At 38.7% G+C, this 18,433-nt stretch overlaps 1 protein-coding gene and 1 long non-coding RNA gene across 3 annotated transcripts in view; one reads left to right on the forward strand and one right to left on the reverse strand.

Moving 5' to 3' along the window:
* The window catches only part of prkcbb (protein kinase C, beta b), a 144,164-nt gene extending 129,833 nt beyond the window's left edge, over positions 1-14,331 (forward strand). The window contains exon 17 of one of the 2 annotated variants that reach the window (XM_079618958.1): positions 12,261-14,331. In XM_079618958.1, the coding sequence (XP_079475084.1) occupies positions 12,261-12,419 (159 nt within the window). In that variant the 3' untranslated portion in view covers positions 12,420-14,331. Of the gene's footprint in view, positions 1-900; positions 3,401-12,260 lie in introns of those variants that run through there. The other variant, XM_079618957.1, reaches the window with a different exon arrangement.
* LOC307001968 lies at positions 5,358-14,089 on the reverse strand. Its single transcript, XR_013798382.1, has 3 exons — positions 13,952-14,089; positions 12,910-12,965; positions 5,358-5,486 (listed from the first exon to the last, which is right to left on the reverse strand). It is a non-coding gene; the product is annotated as an uncharacterized lncRNA (long non-coding RNA).
* Positions 14,332-18,433: the final 4,102 nt, after the last annotated feature.

Consider the following 18,433-nt stretch of genomic DNA (forward strand, 5'->3'; position numbering starts at 1 on the left):
ATTGACATCTGGAACATATTTCTGTATCAGTATGAGTGTAAAGGTCTCACACACACCTCCATGCATTCATATTCTCCAAGTTACACCCAACTCTGGTAGAAAAACCAGATTCAGGCTTCTTAAATACGAGTATTATGAATTCCCATATGGTCAATAGTTTCATCATACACCAGATAAATCTTTCAAAAAATTGCAGCTCTGTCATCATTAATTTACCCTCATTTTGTTCCAAATTTTGACATTCTTCTATGGAGCATAGAAGAAGAAAAAAAGCTTCCGATGATGGCTTGATGAACAGATTGAAGACATTATTCACTAATAATTGAGCTTTTAATTGAGCCATTGAGCTTCACTGCAAACAAATAATTTAGGTGAACTTGAAAGCATGTAAATTATCTAGTGTCCTTTAAAATAAAATAAAATAAATAAATACAATATCTGTCTGAAATGATAATTTATGTGTGAATCAGACATCATTATTTCTCAAGTAGGGCAGTTGTTAAGATTTTCAGCAAAAATTTCAAGTAAAGTTTCTCTAGCTATCGTGTGGCTTTAAATTCTTGGAATATAGAGCTGTAAGTTGTATAGACCACTTGTATTTTAAGATAAGATATTCTTAAATTAATACAGTTTTGGAATGACATGAATGGGAAATCATGACAGACTTCTCATTTTCAGGGGGGAAACAAAGCAGCCTGGTTGGGACATACATTATGCTGGTCTGTTTAACAGGATATGTGTCCAGAATTGCTATTCAGTGCCTGTCACAGCCCTAACATTCACATCCATTCCCATACTTTTATTTGTTCTCTCTTTTACTTTCTGCTTCTGTCTTTATGACCATGTTCATCATCCCCTCATCCATTACATGCCTCTCTTGTTCTTCTCTCCCTCCTGCAGTGTGGCCGGGATGCAGAGAACTTTGACCGCTTTTTCACCCGCCATCCACCGGTTCTCACCCCTCCAGACCAGGAGGTCATCATGAACCTCGACCAAGACGAGTTTGAGGGCTTTTCCTTCATAAACCCAGAATACCTTGCCATGGAAGCCCAGAGTTAAGGGCGACCCCCAAAACTAACCCAACCCTCCATCAAACCCCCTCTTCATCAATCTCCTTATGTTTATGTACGATACACTCCGTGAAACGGCCACGTGTATGTATATAAACAGCCATGCACCGAAACTAAACCATCTATATACATATGCATGCGAAATTTAAATATCTGTAGATTAGCCTAAAGGTGGCTGCGGCTTTCACAGCATCCCATTGAATGTATCCAGGCTGGAGGAACATTTGAATCTAAAGGCCTTTATTCTATTTGTACCCTTCAGTTTTCCTGAATGTGGCGTGTATTGCATAGCTCTCTTCTAAACTACCCTCAGATGTGTCTGTTGCAGCACCGTAGGTGTTCAGACTCAGCCATTTGCACTAAAGGTGCATGAATCACATACGAGATGCATAATGGCTAGCCTCGCTCTCCTTATCCAGTCTGTGACAGTGATCCTTTGCTTGTTTCAAAAAAGAATGCAAACTCAAAAGGTTTTTGCATGATGATTTAGTTTTGCCTGAACTTTTATGATACATATGACGTTAGTTTCCTCTATAGTGCACCCCAGTCTTGTTTCAATCTCTGACTTGCATTGTACAGACTAGTAGATAGCCGAAATTTACTTTCCTTTTTTTAAGCATGAGTAAAATACTTTTTTTAGGATGCCTGTATCCTGTTTGCGTGTATGTACAGGCCAGTAGAGCTTGATGGATGTGCCTGACTGTGGTAGTGATCTGCTTTTTTTTGCCTGATCATCTCACACCATCAGCAAACACTCACCCTTGTATGGGAAGCATGACTCCTGTGATGGTTCCCGTTGGCTCTTCCTTGTTTAACACTTGACTTCTGCTTAAAGGTCAGCCGGATTTTATCGAGAGGTATTTGACAGGCATATTAAATATCAACTACCTCCTGCTAGAGACAATTACAGATTAAGGTAGGATGAGAGAACAAGTGCTAATATCAGAAAAGAACTAGTGCTGTAGCCAATAACCTTTAAAAGACCCATCGGCTGTATATTACTGACCCCTAGGTTCGATATGAATGTTTTTAATGGGTACTTTAATTGGGATCTAGAGTCTCCAAAAACATTTTTCAACATCATTGGGGTTTACAATGACAAAAGGATGAGTAGTCAGCCATGGGTAATATTTAAAATGATACCCTGGATTTCATTGAAGAGCTTGTGTATGAGCAAATTAGTCTAGTTGGGACGCATTGATATAGCTTTGTTTCGCTTGAACGACTCCATCTTGAAGCTTGTCAATAGAGACCCGCCACGTGATAATGTGCTGAAACTTGGTATGTGAAAACACTGAAGGAATACCACAACATTTGTGTGGAACATAATATTGAGCATCAAAGACAAAGTTGAGAAGAACAGGATATAAAGACGCCGAATAATTTGCAGCACCATTAAACCGAGTAGCTTTGAAAATAAAACATTTTGAGCGTGTAAACATTGCTCATAAGCACCAACAATAGGGGTCCGATGAAGCTATCTGACATTGTGTTAATGGGTCCAACGTTTTAATACACTGCCCTAATTTAGCATGGTGACTCCTCGGATACGACAGTTGGTCTAGAAACGCGAGCACTGTTCATGTCAGCGGTAACAGCAGCGAAGTCCCTGTGTGGAACAGATACCGTATCACTAAATGGAACTGGAAAGGCCACAAGAGCCACACATCCACAGAAATGGGTCAGATCCTCTCAGACATCAGAGTTCCCTGGGCGGTTATCCGTGCTGACTAGCGGCCAGTGGCTTTTATTGGAAACCACTGGGGCTTCATATCATATCTTCATCATAGGATTTCAGGGAAGGGATAATCTCTCTAAAATGGTTTCTCACATGAGAAGGTTTCCAGATAATGTTGTAGAAAATGGTCTTTTGTGGGATAAGATACTTTTGTTTAAAACGTAAACAAAGGACCAAAAAAAAGTGCATTTGTCATTACTGCCAAACAATACAGTGAGCAGTGCAGCGTAGGACTTTGATATATTTTTTAAGTGTCTTAAAATAAGCAAATAAAATGTATAAAATGTGTCAAATGTTATTAAATGTTATGAATTCTATGTGGTCAGTATTGTAGATTAAAAAATAAAATAAAGAGGGGGGAATTTTTTGTGTTTTCTATACAATAACATGTGCATAGACTAAAGAAGCTTTGTGCATGCATTACTGAGAACTGATTCAGCTTAATAGACATATAAGACGAGTGTTTTAGCGAGTGCTCTTGACCTTTCTGTGTGCTTTGCTTCATACATCCTCAATGCTTTTCTTGTGCCAAAGTATTTTCCACAAACAAAACGCAAGTATACATTGAAATAAAACTGAAACATCAAGCCATTGTTTGGTTTTGCGTTGTTTCCCTCATTGCAATTTTGAGTGTATAGCCTATATATAATCTTGAAATGACACTGTAAATATGAACTTTGGAAACACAAAAGACGTTTGTCCATTCAAAGACCCCGATGTGACATTTTATTCTATCACATAAAGCATTATTTGTATGTGTTTCTGAACTGCTTGGCAAAGAAAGTCTTGTCAGTTTGCTCGGAGCATCGCTGTATAAAACCAACTTGGACGGTATGCAGCATGTGCCCACGCTAAGCTCTGCATATTTCATGCCTGCCACTTAACATGAGAACATTTCATCCTGTTCCACCACCATTCAGCCAATGACATATGGAAAGAACATACATAGGGGTGGTTGAAAACTAGAGAGACGCTTTATATACCATATTAATCATGCTGCAAATTTTTATTGTGAATATTGGTGCTGTTGTTGGTGCTGCCAACAACATACAGTATAATGTGGCCTGCTTGCGTAAGTAGTACCACCATAAAAACCAGCATGGGGGTCCTAGAGATCTTTCAAACTTGATGTTTATACGTATATGCGGTACACAGTTGAGTCTGGCGCTCCACATAAGAGTGTTAATTAATTCTGAATGTCGCAGCCTCAAATTAAATGAGTTGGTTAGCACGAAGTGTGTGCGGCTTATCAGCTGAAAACAGGTCAGCGTTTGATACTGCTGTTCTCTTCTTGCGCTGACATCAGCTCGGCGCTAATCCGCTCCTTTATAGAAAGCTCTGTGCCTTAGTATCGCACGAAATTACAGAATCACGATTGGAATTAAAGCCTGGCAAAATGAGCACCTTGGATTTAAAGGGAGGGGGGGTCTCTCGTCTTTTCTCTCCTTCCCAAGAGCTTTTTTTATTATCTTTCCCTTCGGGGCTTTTGGTACAGCATGCATCTTGAACCCTATCTTTGCTATATATCTGTATGAAACCATGGGTGATAAATTCAGATCTGCTGAGGTACAAACGTCTCATCCTGGTATTAATGTGCCGACGTCCCTTGTTCTGCTGTCATCCGCCACTATCTTATATGTCCACGTGCATCATAGCCTGTTTATGGGAACTGAACTGCTCAGTGTGCCCGTGCTAATCTCATCTTGTCAAACAGACCTGTATCTAATCAACACAGAATGGCACTGGCCTGCATCAGCATGGCAAGCTAGCATGGATATTCCTGTCAACTGAGACCATTTTGGACCATCATTCATCTCTAATTAGTGTCATTTATCATTTAGTGACGGTTCAGGGTGACAAATATTTTGTTGGATGTTCTTTTTATGCTCTTTGATCTGTTATATCCATTTTCTGATGTTAACAATTTACACCATTTTTTTCAGTTCCTGGTACCCAGCGCTACACCCATGCTAACAAACGGTCAATTGCCAATTTGGGTATCTAAACGTGAATGCATGAGTTTTGTTATCTGTACATTATCTGTATAGAACACTTTTACATGGATCATTACAACATTAGACATATTTATAGGATAATTAACTTAATCTACTATTTTATTTGATCATCTATCGAATAATTAAATCTCAAGGTTATGTTGGATGGTTAGAATTAAAACTAACCTTTCAGAATCAAGCCTGCATTGACCCCCAGTCCTGAGGTTTCCATGCCAATGCCCAGTGCCATTTACCTTTGAACTGTTTGGCTCTTGAGAGCTCGGGTGATCTAGTGGCCATCACTCTGGAGTTGTGGCTTGTGTGCTTCGCTGTGCTGTGGTGTGCTTGAACCAGCAAATGGACATAAGGTAGGAAATGTCCTTCTGTTGTTGTATTATATATCTTCCTCCTGTCCACTGTATTCTTCCTGTCTGGAGCTGTTTTTATCCATGTGTAAGGTGCCAGGAGATCTCAAAAGCTCTTCTGGACTGTCTCTCTTCCAGTTTTCTCTTGTTTGATGTGATCTGCATACCAATATTTGCAGTCATATGCATTCTCTGCGTCTGTGATCCTGGTTGTTTGTAAATCCTTTTCGCTGTGCTTTGACGGCACTCTCATCCCTCTCTCTGTCTTCTTCACCTGAAAGCGACTTTTCATTTTAAAGTGATACTGTATGTTCATTGCCTTGAAAAAAAAAGAGATAACACTGCTTTGTCATTGTTGGTTTGTTGTCTCTAAAAGTACAGTACTGAATGTTTGCTTTAAAATTGCTGCCTTTAAAATATTTTGCACTAATGCACTTCCCACAATTCCCTCAGGCCCACCATTGACCAGAAAGCTGAATTATTTAGGTGGAAATAATAAATGAATTGCATTGTTTTTCCAAGACAGGCCTCATTTTTTTATTATTATTTTAAATAACAGGATATTTGACAGAAAAAATGGTGGAATAGCAGCATTATAGCCCTTTTTACACAGCAACCCCAGTAAATTACCGCAAAATTACCAGAATTACTTTACCAGTAAATACACAAATATGCTGTTCACACAAGCAACGGTGTTCTGGCTTTTTACCGGTAAGAGACCATCAGAGATGACAAAAGTACTCCCTTCCCATACTTAAGTAGAAGTACAGATACTTGTGTTAAAAAATACTCTGGTAAAAGTAGAAGTACTGATTTAACTTCTTTACTCAAGTAAAAGTAACAAAGTACTGGCTTGGAAATTTACTTAAAGTATAAAGGTAAAAGCAAATGACAACCATTTTTTATGCAAAGCTACCTGGACCACACAAATGTAGAGTGCAAGCTGAGAAACTTAAGTGGATATGGAAAAAAGGTTATTTATATGACATTGCCTACATTTTAAATGGATGTCCGCCAAAAGGCCTAAAACATCACATATTATTGTGACAGAGACTTGGACTCCAGGTTAATAAGATTCTGACTGAGTAGCAAGATATGACTTTAATTGTGATTATGTGAGAATTCACAGATCCAGTTTTTCTTTTTTAATCTTCCCCTTAACATTTAAAGGAATCTACACGTATGCGTGTGTGCTCAAATATGGCTTCTGGAAAGAAAATAAAGGATAAAATATGAATTACTAAACATGTCTTGCTGCTTGTCTGCCGAATCTCTGGGTTCTCCGTTTCTTCATTTTCAATAATGTCGCCGTCCATACTACTATGTGCTAACGTTACCGCCACGCCATCAAGCTGCAATTATTTGCCGAGAATGAATGCCGCCGAATCTGTTGAGTCGTTTTGTAGTGGTGTGTCAAGTTCAATGTATTCCCATCGAATTAGATTGAATTTGGTATTGGCGAAAAATAATTACGGTAACTACACTGAAATTATTTGAAACTAAAGTAACGAGCCAATTTCATAAAATGTAAGGAGTAGAAAGTACCGATATTCATGTTAAAAATGTAAGGAGTAAAAGTAAAAAGTAGGCACAAAAACAAAAGGTAAAGTAAAAATATCTGAAAAATCTACTTGAGTACAGTAACAAAGTATTTGTACTTCGTTACTTCCCATCTCTGGAGACCATTCACACATCAGTACCAAAATACCAGTAAATTCAGGCGTTAGGGGATGATCCAACAGAATGCGCTTTTGCTCTTAAAAACATGAGACGCGCATAATAATATCCAACTGCAGAGGCGCAATGCTGATGAATGGAAAAGAAGGAAGGGTCTCCAGCGTGACACGTTAAAAAAACTGTGAGATGTGGCGCAATGGTCAAAGATGATCATCTAGCTCATATTTAAATAGAAAAACTATTAAAAAAATCTTATTGTAAACAGAGCGGAGTAACCGCGTCATCTACATAAGAACTTTGATTGGCCCAAAGCAGACTTCTTACATCAGCACGTTCTGCCTTCGTACTTGCTCATACCGGTAATCTTCATTCTGCGTTGACACAGAGCACATTACCGGTAATTTACTGGTAATGTTACAACTTCCCTTGCTAGTAAATTGCCAGAACCAATATATCAGTATATTTGAAAAGGTCACACATGATATCTTACCAGTAATTTACAGGTAAAGACTGTAGGCCTATGCCTGAAAGGGGCTTGCAGCATTGGCAAAAAAAAGGAGTGTCATTTCAGAATAAGAGCTTTAATAAATCCTCATTACAAAGATTTAAAAACAAATCAGAATAATGTGTACTGACGTATCAATCAAAATACAACCAGGATCATAACTAGGGTCATGTTGACTTAAGGAAGCCATGTTTCTGCCTCAGAGTAATTAAAATAGACAAATAAAAATAGAAAAACTTAATAAGCAGCAGCAGCAATAATCAACAGCGTAGCAGATCCGCCAAGACCAAATCCGTTAACATTGCCATATTCAATAACCTGCTAAAATTTTCATAGAGTTAGAATAGAGTTAGAGTTTTCATGGTTGAAATATCTATAGAGATTGAGAAGAAAGCAAGTGTTTAATAATGAATTAATGATAATGAAAATAGTAAATGTTCTAATTTTACATGGTGTATTTCAATCATTGTATAGGTGTGAATGGCATTTTAAAGGGATCACCTGATAAACAACCATTTTAAAGGGATAGTTCACCCAAAAATTAAATTTGAAATTTCTGTCATTAATTACTCACCCTCATGTCGTTCCAAACTCGTAAGACCTTCGTTCATCTTCGGAACACAAATTAGGATATTTTTGGTGAAATCTGATGGCTCAGGGGGAGCTCCATTGACAGCTATTTAATTAACACTTTGGAGGCCCAGAAAAGTAGGAAAGACATCGTTAGAATAGTCCATGTGACTACAGTGGTTTAGCCTTAATTTTATGGAGCGACGAGAATACTTATCATATGTCAGAACGCCAGGTCCTGCATCATCACCACGCGCATGTGTCGTGGTGCTCTCGTGAACGTGTGTAGGAGACTGATATGGAAGAAAGTTGAAATAAGTCGTTATTTTTGACGCACAAAAATTATAATTTGTGTTCTGAAGATGAACAAAGGTCTTACGGTTTTGGAACGACATGAGGGCGAGTAATTAATGACAGAATTAAAATTTTTGGGTGATCCCTTTAATTACTCAAATTGTCAGGGGTTTCTTTGTGTGGACTGGTGGAAACAATTTTTGATAAATAACGGATAAAAAGTTAAAGAAAATAATAATTTTTATCATTTTGAAGGCACAATTATGAGAAATAGACACATCTGTAAGATATGAAGTCAAAATTACAATAGTGAGACTGGAAGGAATGAGAAACAGTCACAATCGTCAGATGTAACGATGCAATTATGAGAACAAAAATCCCAATTGTGAGATATAAAGTTGCAGTATGAGACAGTCACATTTACTATTATTTATTTATTAGTATTTTTATATATATTTTTATTTTACTCTGAGGCAGAAACCAGCTTGCATATTGACTCATTGAACACAACAATGTAATGCCGTTCATTCAGGAATACGTATTTTTTTTTGTCCACTATAATTTGAGATGAAAGCCCAACTACCCTCTATCAAACACATTTCTACAAGACAACATAGCTTAGCACTTTGTGTGAATTTGTGCATTGAAATGTTTTGCAGTATTTGCGTTGCTGAAGCTTCTTGCTCCACTGATGCTCAGCATATTGAGCGCGTCCCTCCCCCCACGCCAGCGTTTCCTTTGCCTTCATGGATTTACATTGCCAAGCAGTGCATTAACAATGTCTAGCCCCAGAGAAGGCCCAGTCCTCTCCTTCACTCTGTTTTTTTTTTCTCTCCATCTATCCCACTCTCTCACACCTTCTGTCACATTCCCTCTATCCCTTTCCAGCTACTCTAACTCACCTTGCCCCCCCCCCCCTTTCTTTCCTTCATTTACTCTGTCTTCTTTCCCTCTCCATCCTCCCACTCAGTATGTGTTTGAATGTGTGTGTGTGTGTGTGTGTGTCCTCTGAGCCAGGCTGGCTCTTCCCTCGGGCACGCTGGCACACAAGGCCACAGCAGCAGTAGCGCAGCGGAGAGGAATTCTCCCAGTAAGAACAGGCCTGTGGGCCTAACAAACCGTCTGCCCCTTTCATTTAGACTCCTCTCGCAGAGAGAGGCAGAGGGATATAGAGTAAAAGAGAAAAGCCAGCCGTGCCTACGCTTTAGCATTTCATAAAAGAAACCGTACCGCACAGTGTGTCAATGCAGCGAGCGTCTGCCAGAGCAGATCTGGATGGAGACTGTCAGTGAGATATGAGTCTCATTAGTGGCCTGAGCGTCTTTTTAAGTGCTTGTGTGTTATAGTGTCTTCTCCTGAAGTGGAATCCCTTCTTCTTCTGCACACACTTCTTCTTCAGCCTTTAACAGCTGGGCTTCTGCCTAGAGACGTTTTTCCCTCAGCTTCCAATTTAATGTGGATTTTTAAGGGACAGTTCACCCAAAAATTTACATTCTGACATTATTTACTCATTTTGATCCAAAGCTATATGCTGTTTTTTTTCATACTAAATATTTATTACATACTAAAAATTTTTTTGAAAGAAATCAATACATTTACTCAGAAAGGACGCATGAAACTGATTCCTATTTCAAATATGCTGTTCATTTGTTCATTAGAATAAATCATCTTTGAATCAAGAATCCTTAAAAAAAAAAATCACGGTTTTCACATTTTTCAAGAAACTTAAAGGGGTGCTTGATTATTATTTCACTTTTTTTACTTTAGTTAGTGTGTAATGTTGCTGTTTGAGCATAAACAACATCTGCAAAGTTACAACGCTCAAAGTTAAAGCTATGGTAGGTAATGTTGGAGAGCTAGCCAGATTTGAAAGTGGCACCTCTTCTAAGCTCCGCCCCCTCCTGTCAGTGCTCCGTCCAAAGCTACGCCCCCCCACAAACATGAACGCGCATCCACATTTGGAGTCAGCTGCATGTACCTACCAGTGATGCGCGGGTTGATCCAAAATGAGCGGGTGCCTGCGGTTACGAGTCATCCAAAAATATTTTTAATGATATTTGGGTCGCGGTCGGTCGGGTCGTTTACCTTTGTAATTTATATAGTACTAGACACAATGTTCTATGAAATACATAGGTCTACACTTTATTGGCTGAATGCGCGAGGATGACGCACGAGCAGTCTGCAGATGAAAGTGGGAAATCCTTATTTACCTTTTGAATGTTGAGCGCGTTATTAACTTTTGAATAAAAGCTGACGCGGGACAAAATGCCGATTTCCCAACGCGTTGAACTGAGCAATGCCATTGTGCCATTTTAATAGGCTTCTTTTAAACGCATATAGCTTTTAGAGTCGCAGACGTCGATTAGTCGCACACGTCGATTAGACTGGATAAACACATGCAGCATCTTAATTGTTAAGAAAATGAAACGAAATAAATGAATAAATCAAGCCTTTATTACAGAACACTAGGCTATATCATACAGCATTCTGAAAAATGCGCACCCCTAGTTCCTCCGTCTACGGCCCATGACGCGATGAGCATTTACTATAGCTACTTTAAAAAACGCGGGTCAGGAAGCGGGTCAGGTACAATATTTTCTTTCTTTTTTTTGCGGTCCGAGTTGCGGGCGGGTTAGTTGAAAACGTCGGTCGGGTGCGGGTTGTTTATACATTGACCCGCGCATCACTGCTGTGCACGCAGTGGTGCTCGGGCACGAGACATGAAGGCATCTGATTGGTTCTTTACATTCGCACCGGTCAGATTTTTTTCATTCCTTTTTCTGAACACATAATGTATTGACTACTATCAGAATGGAAGGACCATTTCACCCAGTATAAAAAAAATGTTTCTGAACAGGATTACCTACCCTAGCTTTAAAAGCAAAGGGAAATATTTTCTTTTAAATAAATAGCTTTTTTAAGGACTACAACAAATGGCTGGTAGGGACTACACTATATTTCTCCTGGGTTAGTTACATCACAAACCCTAAAATTTACATAAACCCCGCCCCCGGGAACTCGATTTATAGATTATCATGACAGAATATGCTAATCAATGACTAGAAGACAACTACACATAAGCTACAGAAATTCATCAACTTACCATTCAGAAATGTTGTCTACATGTTGTCACTTCTTGAGTCTCTCCATTTTTGTCTGACGTTTGAACATAAAAGGCTAAAAGTTCTAGAAATGTTCAGGACACAAGCTGTTGTACCTCCTCCCCCTTTGCTGGGAGCAACAGCTCATTTGAATTTAAAGGGACAGACACAAAAAAACGGTGCGTTTTTGCTCACCCTCACAAAGTGACAATTTTAACATGCTATATGAAAATATCTGTGGGGTATGAGCTAAAACTTCACATACTCTGGGAACATCAGAGACTTATTTTACATCTTGTGAAAAGGGCATTATACCTTAAGTAGCAAATCAGCATATTAGAATGATTTCTGAAGAATAACATGACACATTATTGCTGTGTTTACTGTTTTTGATTAAATAAATGCAACTTTTGTGAGCATAAGAGACCTCTTTCACAAACATTTAAAAAAAAATCTTAGCAACCATAAACTTTGGAGTAGATTTATTTTGCCATACACCAGTTTGTAGTGACCATGTGCAGTCAAGCTTAAAAATGTTTTATATGTCAAGTATTCTGTAACAATAATGATGGTTACTGATATCCAACCTGCAGCATAGGCACCACATTTGATCTGAGAGCAAGATTCAGAAGATTTTCACAGAATAAAAATCAGTGCATGGAGCAAACCTATTAGACTTTGAAAACAGTGAGTCATTTTTGAGTCATAGTGCTTGTATGGTGTTTTGTGATTTTTGGATCTGAGTTAAGATTCCACAAAAATGTCTTCCTTTGTGTTTCACTGGAAAAAAAATAACAGTACACAGGTTTGGAACAACATGAGGTTGAGTGAATAATGACAGAACTAAGATTTGTGGGTGAACTATTCTTTCAAGATCTGAGGATTTTGAAGGTATGTATTATTTTCTAAATGCAGCTAACACCATTTCCTTTCTCTTTTTTTCTAGCGAAACAGCCGAGATACCTGCAACTTTGACCGTGAGTTCACTAAAATGGCTGTGGAGCTCACGCCCACCGACAAGCTGTTTATCATGAATCTGGACCAGGACGAGTTCCTGGGGTTCTCCTACACCAACCCGGAGTATGTCATTCCCACTGAGGGTTAATCGAGCATACGCACCAGAGACTGCTGGCCATGTATCTCTCTGTCTGCCTGTATGTGTGTGACATGTATGCTCAGGGTCGTGAAAGCTCACTCATATTACTGTAACAGGATTTTACCAAAGGGCTCAGGTTGACCACCTCAGTATATAGCTGTGCGGTATTCAGACGAGTTCCCATGAAGCCAGAATTCAACTAATCTGTCTCACCATAAGTCAACCGTTTCCCTCTTCCTTTCACACTTTCAGGGGAGCCGGTAGCCCCGCAGCTTTGCGAGATTGCATTCGGTGTTGGTGTTTATACAATGGTAAACGCAGCCTATGCAACAAACGAGGAACAAACACGACTAACCCCGAGTGAGCAATTTGAAAAACAACAATGCCGTCTTCAATTATTTATTTGCGGTTCATTATTTTTCCCCCTGTTTGGTCTCTATTTGAGCTGAGCTAATGTTTAATTCACTGGCTTAAACCCATTATGCCAAAATATTATTACCTTCCACACATGACTTGAGCCGGCGATCCCATGCAGCCTCTGCAAAGTGCTGAATCCTGGCAGAAGTGTCAAGAAAGAGAAAACATGAACAAGAAAGACAAAGATGTCAAGATGGTTGCAAAGTGAAAATGTCATTATCATTCATAAAACACTTTATTTCAGCAAGGATTCATATCACTGGGTTTGGGGAGAGTGAAGATTTGTAAAGCTAGGCTACTAGTTCATATTTCAGTATCCTTGAGGACAAGGATTAGAAACAGCCGGATATATCAAACGCAGTCGACGACGTCTTGCAATACAGAATTCAAATAGTAACTGTGTATCTATGCACCTTGTAGGAGACACAATGTGCCATTTTTCAAAGGACGTCAGCATCCTTGTGATTTCAAATGCTTAATTTGCATGATTGCAATAGTTTGTTTATCCTCTAGGCATACTACTTTTGGATATATCTATCATTCAGGCGAAAAGACTGGTTTTCAATCACAGAAAAATCATAGCCTACTTGCATTTCCGAACACTTGGTCTAGGTCGGTCGTGTATAGAAATGTGATTAGAGTCCGCCACCTATGTGCACTGATGACTCATAGGCTTTGTGTATATAATGTAACTAAGCACTTTCTGAAACGACATGTAGTAGGCCTATTTCTTATACCTTCTCGTTCATTTAAAATATAAAGACATTCCGTTGATAAGGTTTTGCATGTTTGGATTTATTATCATTACACATTAATGACTTAATTTGTCCCATGCATCATCTTCAGGTTTTTTTTTTTTTTTTTTTTAAGTAGCCTATGTAAACACATTAATTTGTCTAAAAGGTACTTGATGAAACCTCTAATGAAAATGACTTTGAGATTAGATACACATAAATCGATAGGGTTCTCACTCTTGAATAAGCGGAGCTGGATTGATCTGTTCTGCCCGCTCTTGTACAGATCCTCACCCCTCTAGTGCTGTGTGTGTAGCGGTGCCGTCTCTGTGAGGTGAATAGTTGCAGTGTTTTGATTGGGCTAAGTGATAGCCTTCATTTTATACTCACCGTGTGGCTGTCTGGTTGCGCTATCCCATAATGCTGAGACCCGTTCGCTCCATAGAAAGTTAAGCCGCCGCGTATCGATCGGGCAATTATCAAAAAGAGAAATAAAAAGCATATATCAGTTGACACCGTCACCGTGGAGCGTGAGGTGATTTACAGGGAAACTTTCGCAGGCTTAAAGGCACAGAGTGCCCGCTTAATTGCCAGCCGAATAGTTTATGACTCTGAGGTCAGCTCCAGGGATAAAGGATTAAGGAGGTCTCGGAAGCCACAAACACATAGATACTGACTGAGATGCAAGGTAAATCATTAAAGTTATAACTTATTGATGTACTTATGAGAGAATATGTAATATGTTTTATTTATAATACAGATATTCAGTGTAAAACTGCTTTTGTCTGGTTTCTGTGTGGATGATATGTGTGTGCAGGTGTGTTGACTACAACAGTCTTTCGAATTGTAGTCTGAGGATGTGTTAATCATTTCCTTATCTATAATAATATTTTTCCCAATGTTTAGTAATAAATGTTATGTAATATCCGATGGATTTTCTTGTATTATATTATTAAATGCTATATAATCAAAATAACATTCAAACAAATTCAACATTTAATAGGCTATTTATATTATAGCCTATTGAATGTTATATAGGCTAATCAATGTTTTTCTCTTCGATTAGATTACATCAAGTTGCTCATTCTTGTGGTAATTTAATTTTGGGTAAATTTCCTTCATATTTATATAATCATGAAGTTTCTGAACACCAGACCAGAGATCTTTTATAAATATTGTATATAAAACACACACACACACACACACACACACAATTTAAGTCTATCTTTGGTTTTCTGGTTTTAAAGATAATCATAAAATATTTCTCTTTTTTCTTTTCTTGCCTTCGTAGCTTAAAATGTGAATATAATTGTTTGACCATTTTTCTTACATATTATAATAACCGATTATAAGTAATTTGCACTTAAGCTGAACTTTAGCATTTCTCATCACGCATCTAGTTTATTGAATAAAATACACTATTTTCTTGTTAAGGTTGGCTTCAATGTGGAGTCACATCTAAACTGACCCTGCAAATTTAATGTGTGTGTGTGTGTGTGTGTGTGTGTGTGTGTGTGTGTGTGTGTGTGTGTGTGTGTGTGTGTGTGTGTGTGTGTGTGTGTGTGTGTGTGTGTGTGTGTGTGTGTGTGTGTGTGTGTGTGTGTGTGTGTGTGTGTGTTTACTGCACTTGAGGGATTAATATTTGGGTGACTCAGACAAACATACAGTATTTTCAGGCATGTGAGACGCTGCAGCCCCTGTGAGTGTTTTGCTAAGCACAAGATGCTATCTGCCAAAGAAATGTCCCATCTTATCAGCTGCAGAAATTCATGTTTGGGAAATGAGACGATGCGACTGGAGTCATGGGCAATCTGCAGACGCAAATTATTCCCCTGGCCTGCCGTCACTCAGAGCTGACTCCCACATGATTTGATCTTTCAAGAAGATCTCCCTCGCCCGAGTCCGGCACTCCAGACCTGGGACAAAACAAAACGGTATAAACAAGAATGAGAACAATTACCCAAAATCCTCCTCTTCCTGTCAGAATCATCATAATGCTGTTGTGTGTGCATGAGAATATGAAGGTTTCATTCTCGAAATGTCATCCTGGTGCTTTCTCTGAGGCTCTGTGCTGAGTGAGCACTTTTGGTGTAGCTTTCATTGTGACAGTTAATGAAATTATTTGCCTTTGACAACAGCTCATTATATGCCTCAAAGGCATTGTCTGGGACTGCTGTGTTCTGATCTTTTTCATTCTCTTCCTGTTTTTTTTTTTTTCTTCACCCCCTTTGGAGTTTTTTATATATATATATAAATCCAATTAAAATCATCCCCCATGACAAAGAATCTGCCATCGGAAAGACCAAAGTTAGCCTTAAAAAATAGAACATATGGATGGAGAGAAGACGGCAAAGTAAAGCTTGCTATTGAATAATACGATTCATAATGACTACACCCCGCAAGTAATTTATCAGCATACAATTTGAGAGAGATTCCCATACATCCTCCCTACTTACTCATGAAATCATCTCTGTACAATTGAAACAGACTAATGGTGCATTCACGTCCTCCTGGGAAGTTTGTATTTACAAGTTGGGAAGTCTTAATTACAATAGCAGGTGCATTTAATGCTGCCTTCACATGCTATCGGAAATTTCCCACTTCCCACTTCTGAAGTTGTGATTATGAGCTCTTCTCATTCAAGTTCTTTGTTGTCGGAAAGAATAGGAATCATGGAGGACACCAGGTTTATTCTTGCCTATTCGTTGTGAACATCTTATTAAACCCAAAATTATATTTAGCCTTCCATTTATTGACAACCATATAAACCAGTGGTGCCCAGTCCTGTTCCTGGAGATACCTACCTGCACAGTTCAGATCTAACCCTTAACTAACACACCCGTCTGTAATTTTCAAGTGCTTCTGAAGATCTTAGCTGGTTTAGGTGTGTTTGGTCAGGGTCGGAGCTGAACTTTCCAGGAAGGTACACTATATTGCCAAAAGTTTTGGGACGTCTGCCTTTACATGCACATGAACTTTAATGATATCCCATTCCTGATCCGTGGGGTTTAATATCTAGTTAGCCCCCCCTTTGCAGCAATAACAGCTTCAAGACTTCTGCGCACTGTGCGCCTCCGCATGCGCTGACCCCGCTCTGTGATTTTACGTGGCCTACCACTTTCTTGGCTGAGTTGCTGTTGTTCCCCATTGCTTCCACTTTGTTATAATACCACTTACAGTTGACCGTGGAATATTACTCAGGAAATTTCACGAATGGACTTGGTGAGGTGGCAACCTTACAGTACCACGCTTGAATTCACTGAGCTCTTGAGAGCGACCAATTCTTTCACAAATGTTTGTAGAAGCAGTCTGCATGCCTAGGTGGTTGATTTTATACAACTGTGGCCATGGAAGTGATTGGAACACCTGAATTCAATGACTTGGAGGGGTGTCCCAATACTTTTGGCAATATAGTGCTGTAAGGCCCGGCTAAAATGAACCAATGGGGGCAGTCAGCGGGGAAGGTCTCGGCGTATTACTGTCTTTTCTCGTAGCAAAGTATTTTTGATTAAATGCAATACATTTTCTCTCATGTATTTTCTTGTTATTTCATCTCGAGACTCCATAAATGAAAAGGTGTTTAATGATATCCGTGCATCATTAAATGTTAGCGAATGTTTGACTATTCTTTTTAACTCTAATGAAAATAACGTCAAAGTCAGTTAGAATACTCAAATGTAACAATTTATTACGTTGGGTAAATGTATCATGCCAATTACTTAATCAATTCAAAGATAATCGATACAAAACATCAAATGCTCTAGAATAAAGAGAAGAGATGCAAACCCAACATTAGGAAATGCATGAAGCTGAGAGTCCCGGCGGCTCTCAACATTTACGGGCTGATCTGAGATACAGAAGACCCCGATCCCTCTGCTGCATTCCATTAAATAGCCAAAACCTCTTTCACATGGTTAACAATGGGAATTTACATTCAGAGTTGACACCTTTTGGGGGTAGGAGACCATTTGCCTAGAGACCACCTTCCTTTGTGTGCCGGTTATCTCTTAACTCTTAAAAACCTTATTACATTTTGTTTTACTTATTTGAAAATAAGATATTTGTACCAGTCACTCTGAGACATTTTAAATGATACTAAATATGTATAATACTTGGTGATAATCATTCTCATTCAACTATATTCTTGGATGAATTTCAGGTGATAGAGAGAGGATGAGGGAATGAAATTTAGATTAGGATGACTCATAGGTGCGACTTTCATCCTTAGTGCATGAGGGGGAGTTCAAATGTTATTTTACAGCAAGGTCCTTTGTCTACTCGAGGAGTGGTTCCTCAACTGGCTTTTTCCAGTCTTCCAGTGTAGATCTACAGGAACAGAATTGGCCACCCCTGATTTAAACATTCACCACGCTATGTAGTAATTCTGGATTTTCGGTCAAATACAGGCTATTCTCGCTGTGTATAAAACATACAATACACTTTCAATGAGTATTCATAAATGTAAATATGCTCAACTTTAATGACAAGACAAGGCGATTTAGCTGTGTTGTAAAAAAAAAAAAAAAAACTAATAAAGAATACCAGTCATATCAGCAATTGTTTTCCCCTCCACCATGTTTAAAGTTTGTGTGGGGAAAAGTGGATATTAAAAATATCCCAGATATGACTTGAGAGGCCAATTGTCCAATTTTTAACTAGGAACTAAGTCGTATTAACGATAAGTTTGATAGCAATTGAAGGCAGCATAATTCACTTTTCCCAGAGCAAGATGGCGATTTACCTTTTCTGCAAAATAATTCAGAACGATTTTTAACTCTACTTCTACAAAATGATGAATAAAGAATGAATGTGCATCAGTTGTGTTTTTGCTTTTTGGTTTTTATTCAAACCATTAAGGCATGCAGTAAATTA

This window comes from Phoxinus phoxinus, assembly GCF_949152265.1.
Source record: "Phoxinus phoxinus genome assembly, chromosome: 1".
Lineage (NCBI taxonomy): Eukaryota > Metazoa > Chordata > Actinopteri > Cypriniformes > Leuciscidae > Phoxinus > Phoxinus phoxinus.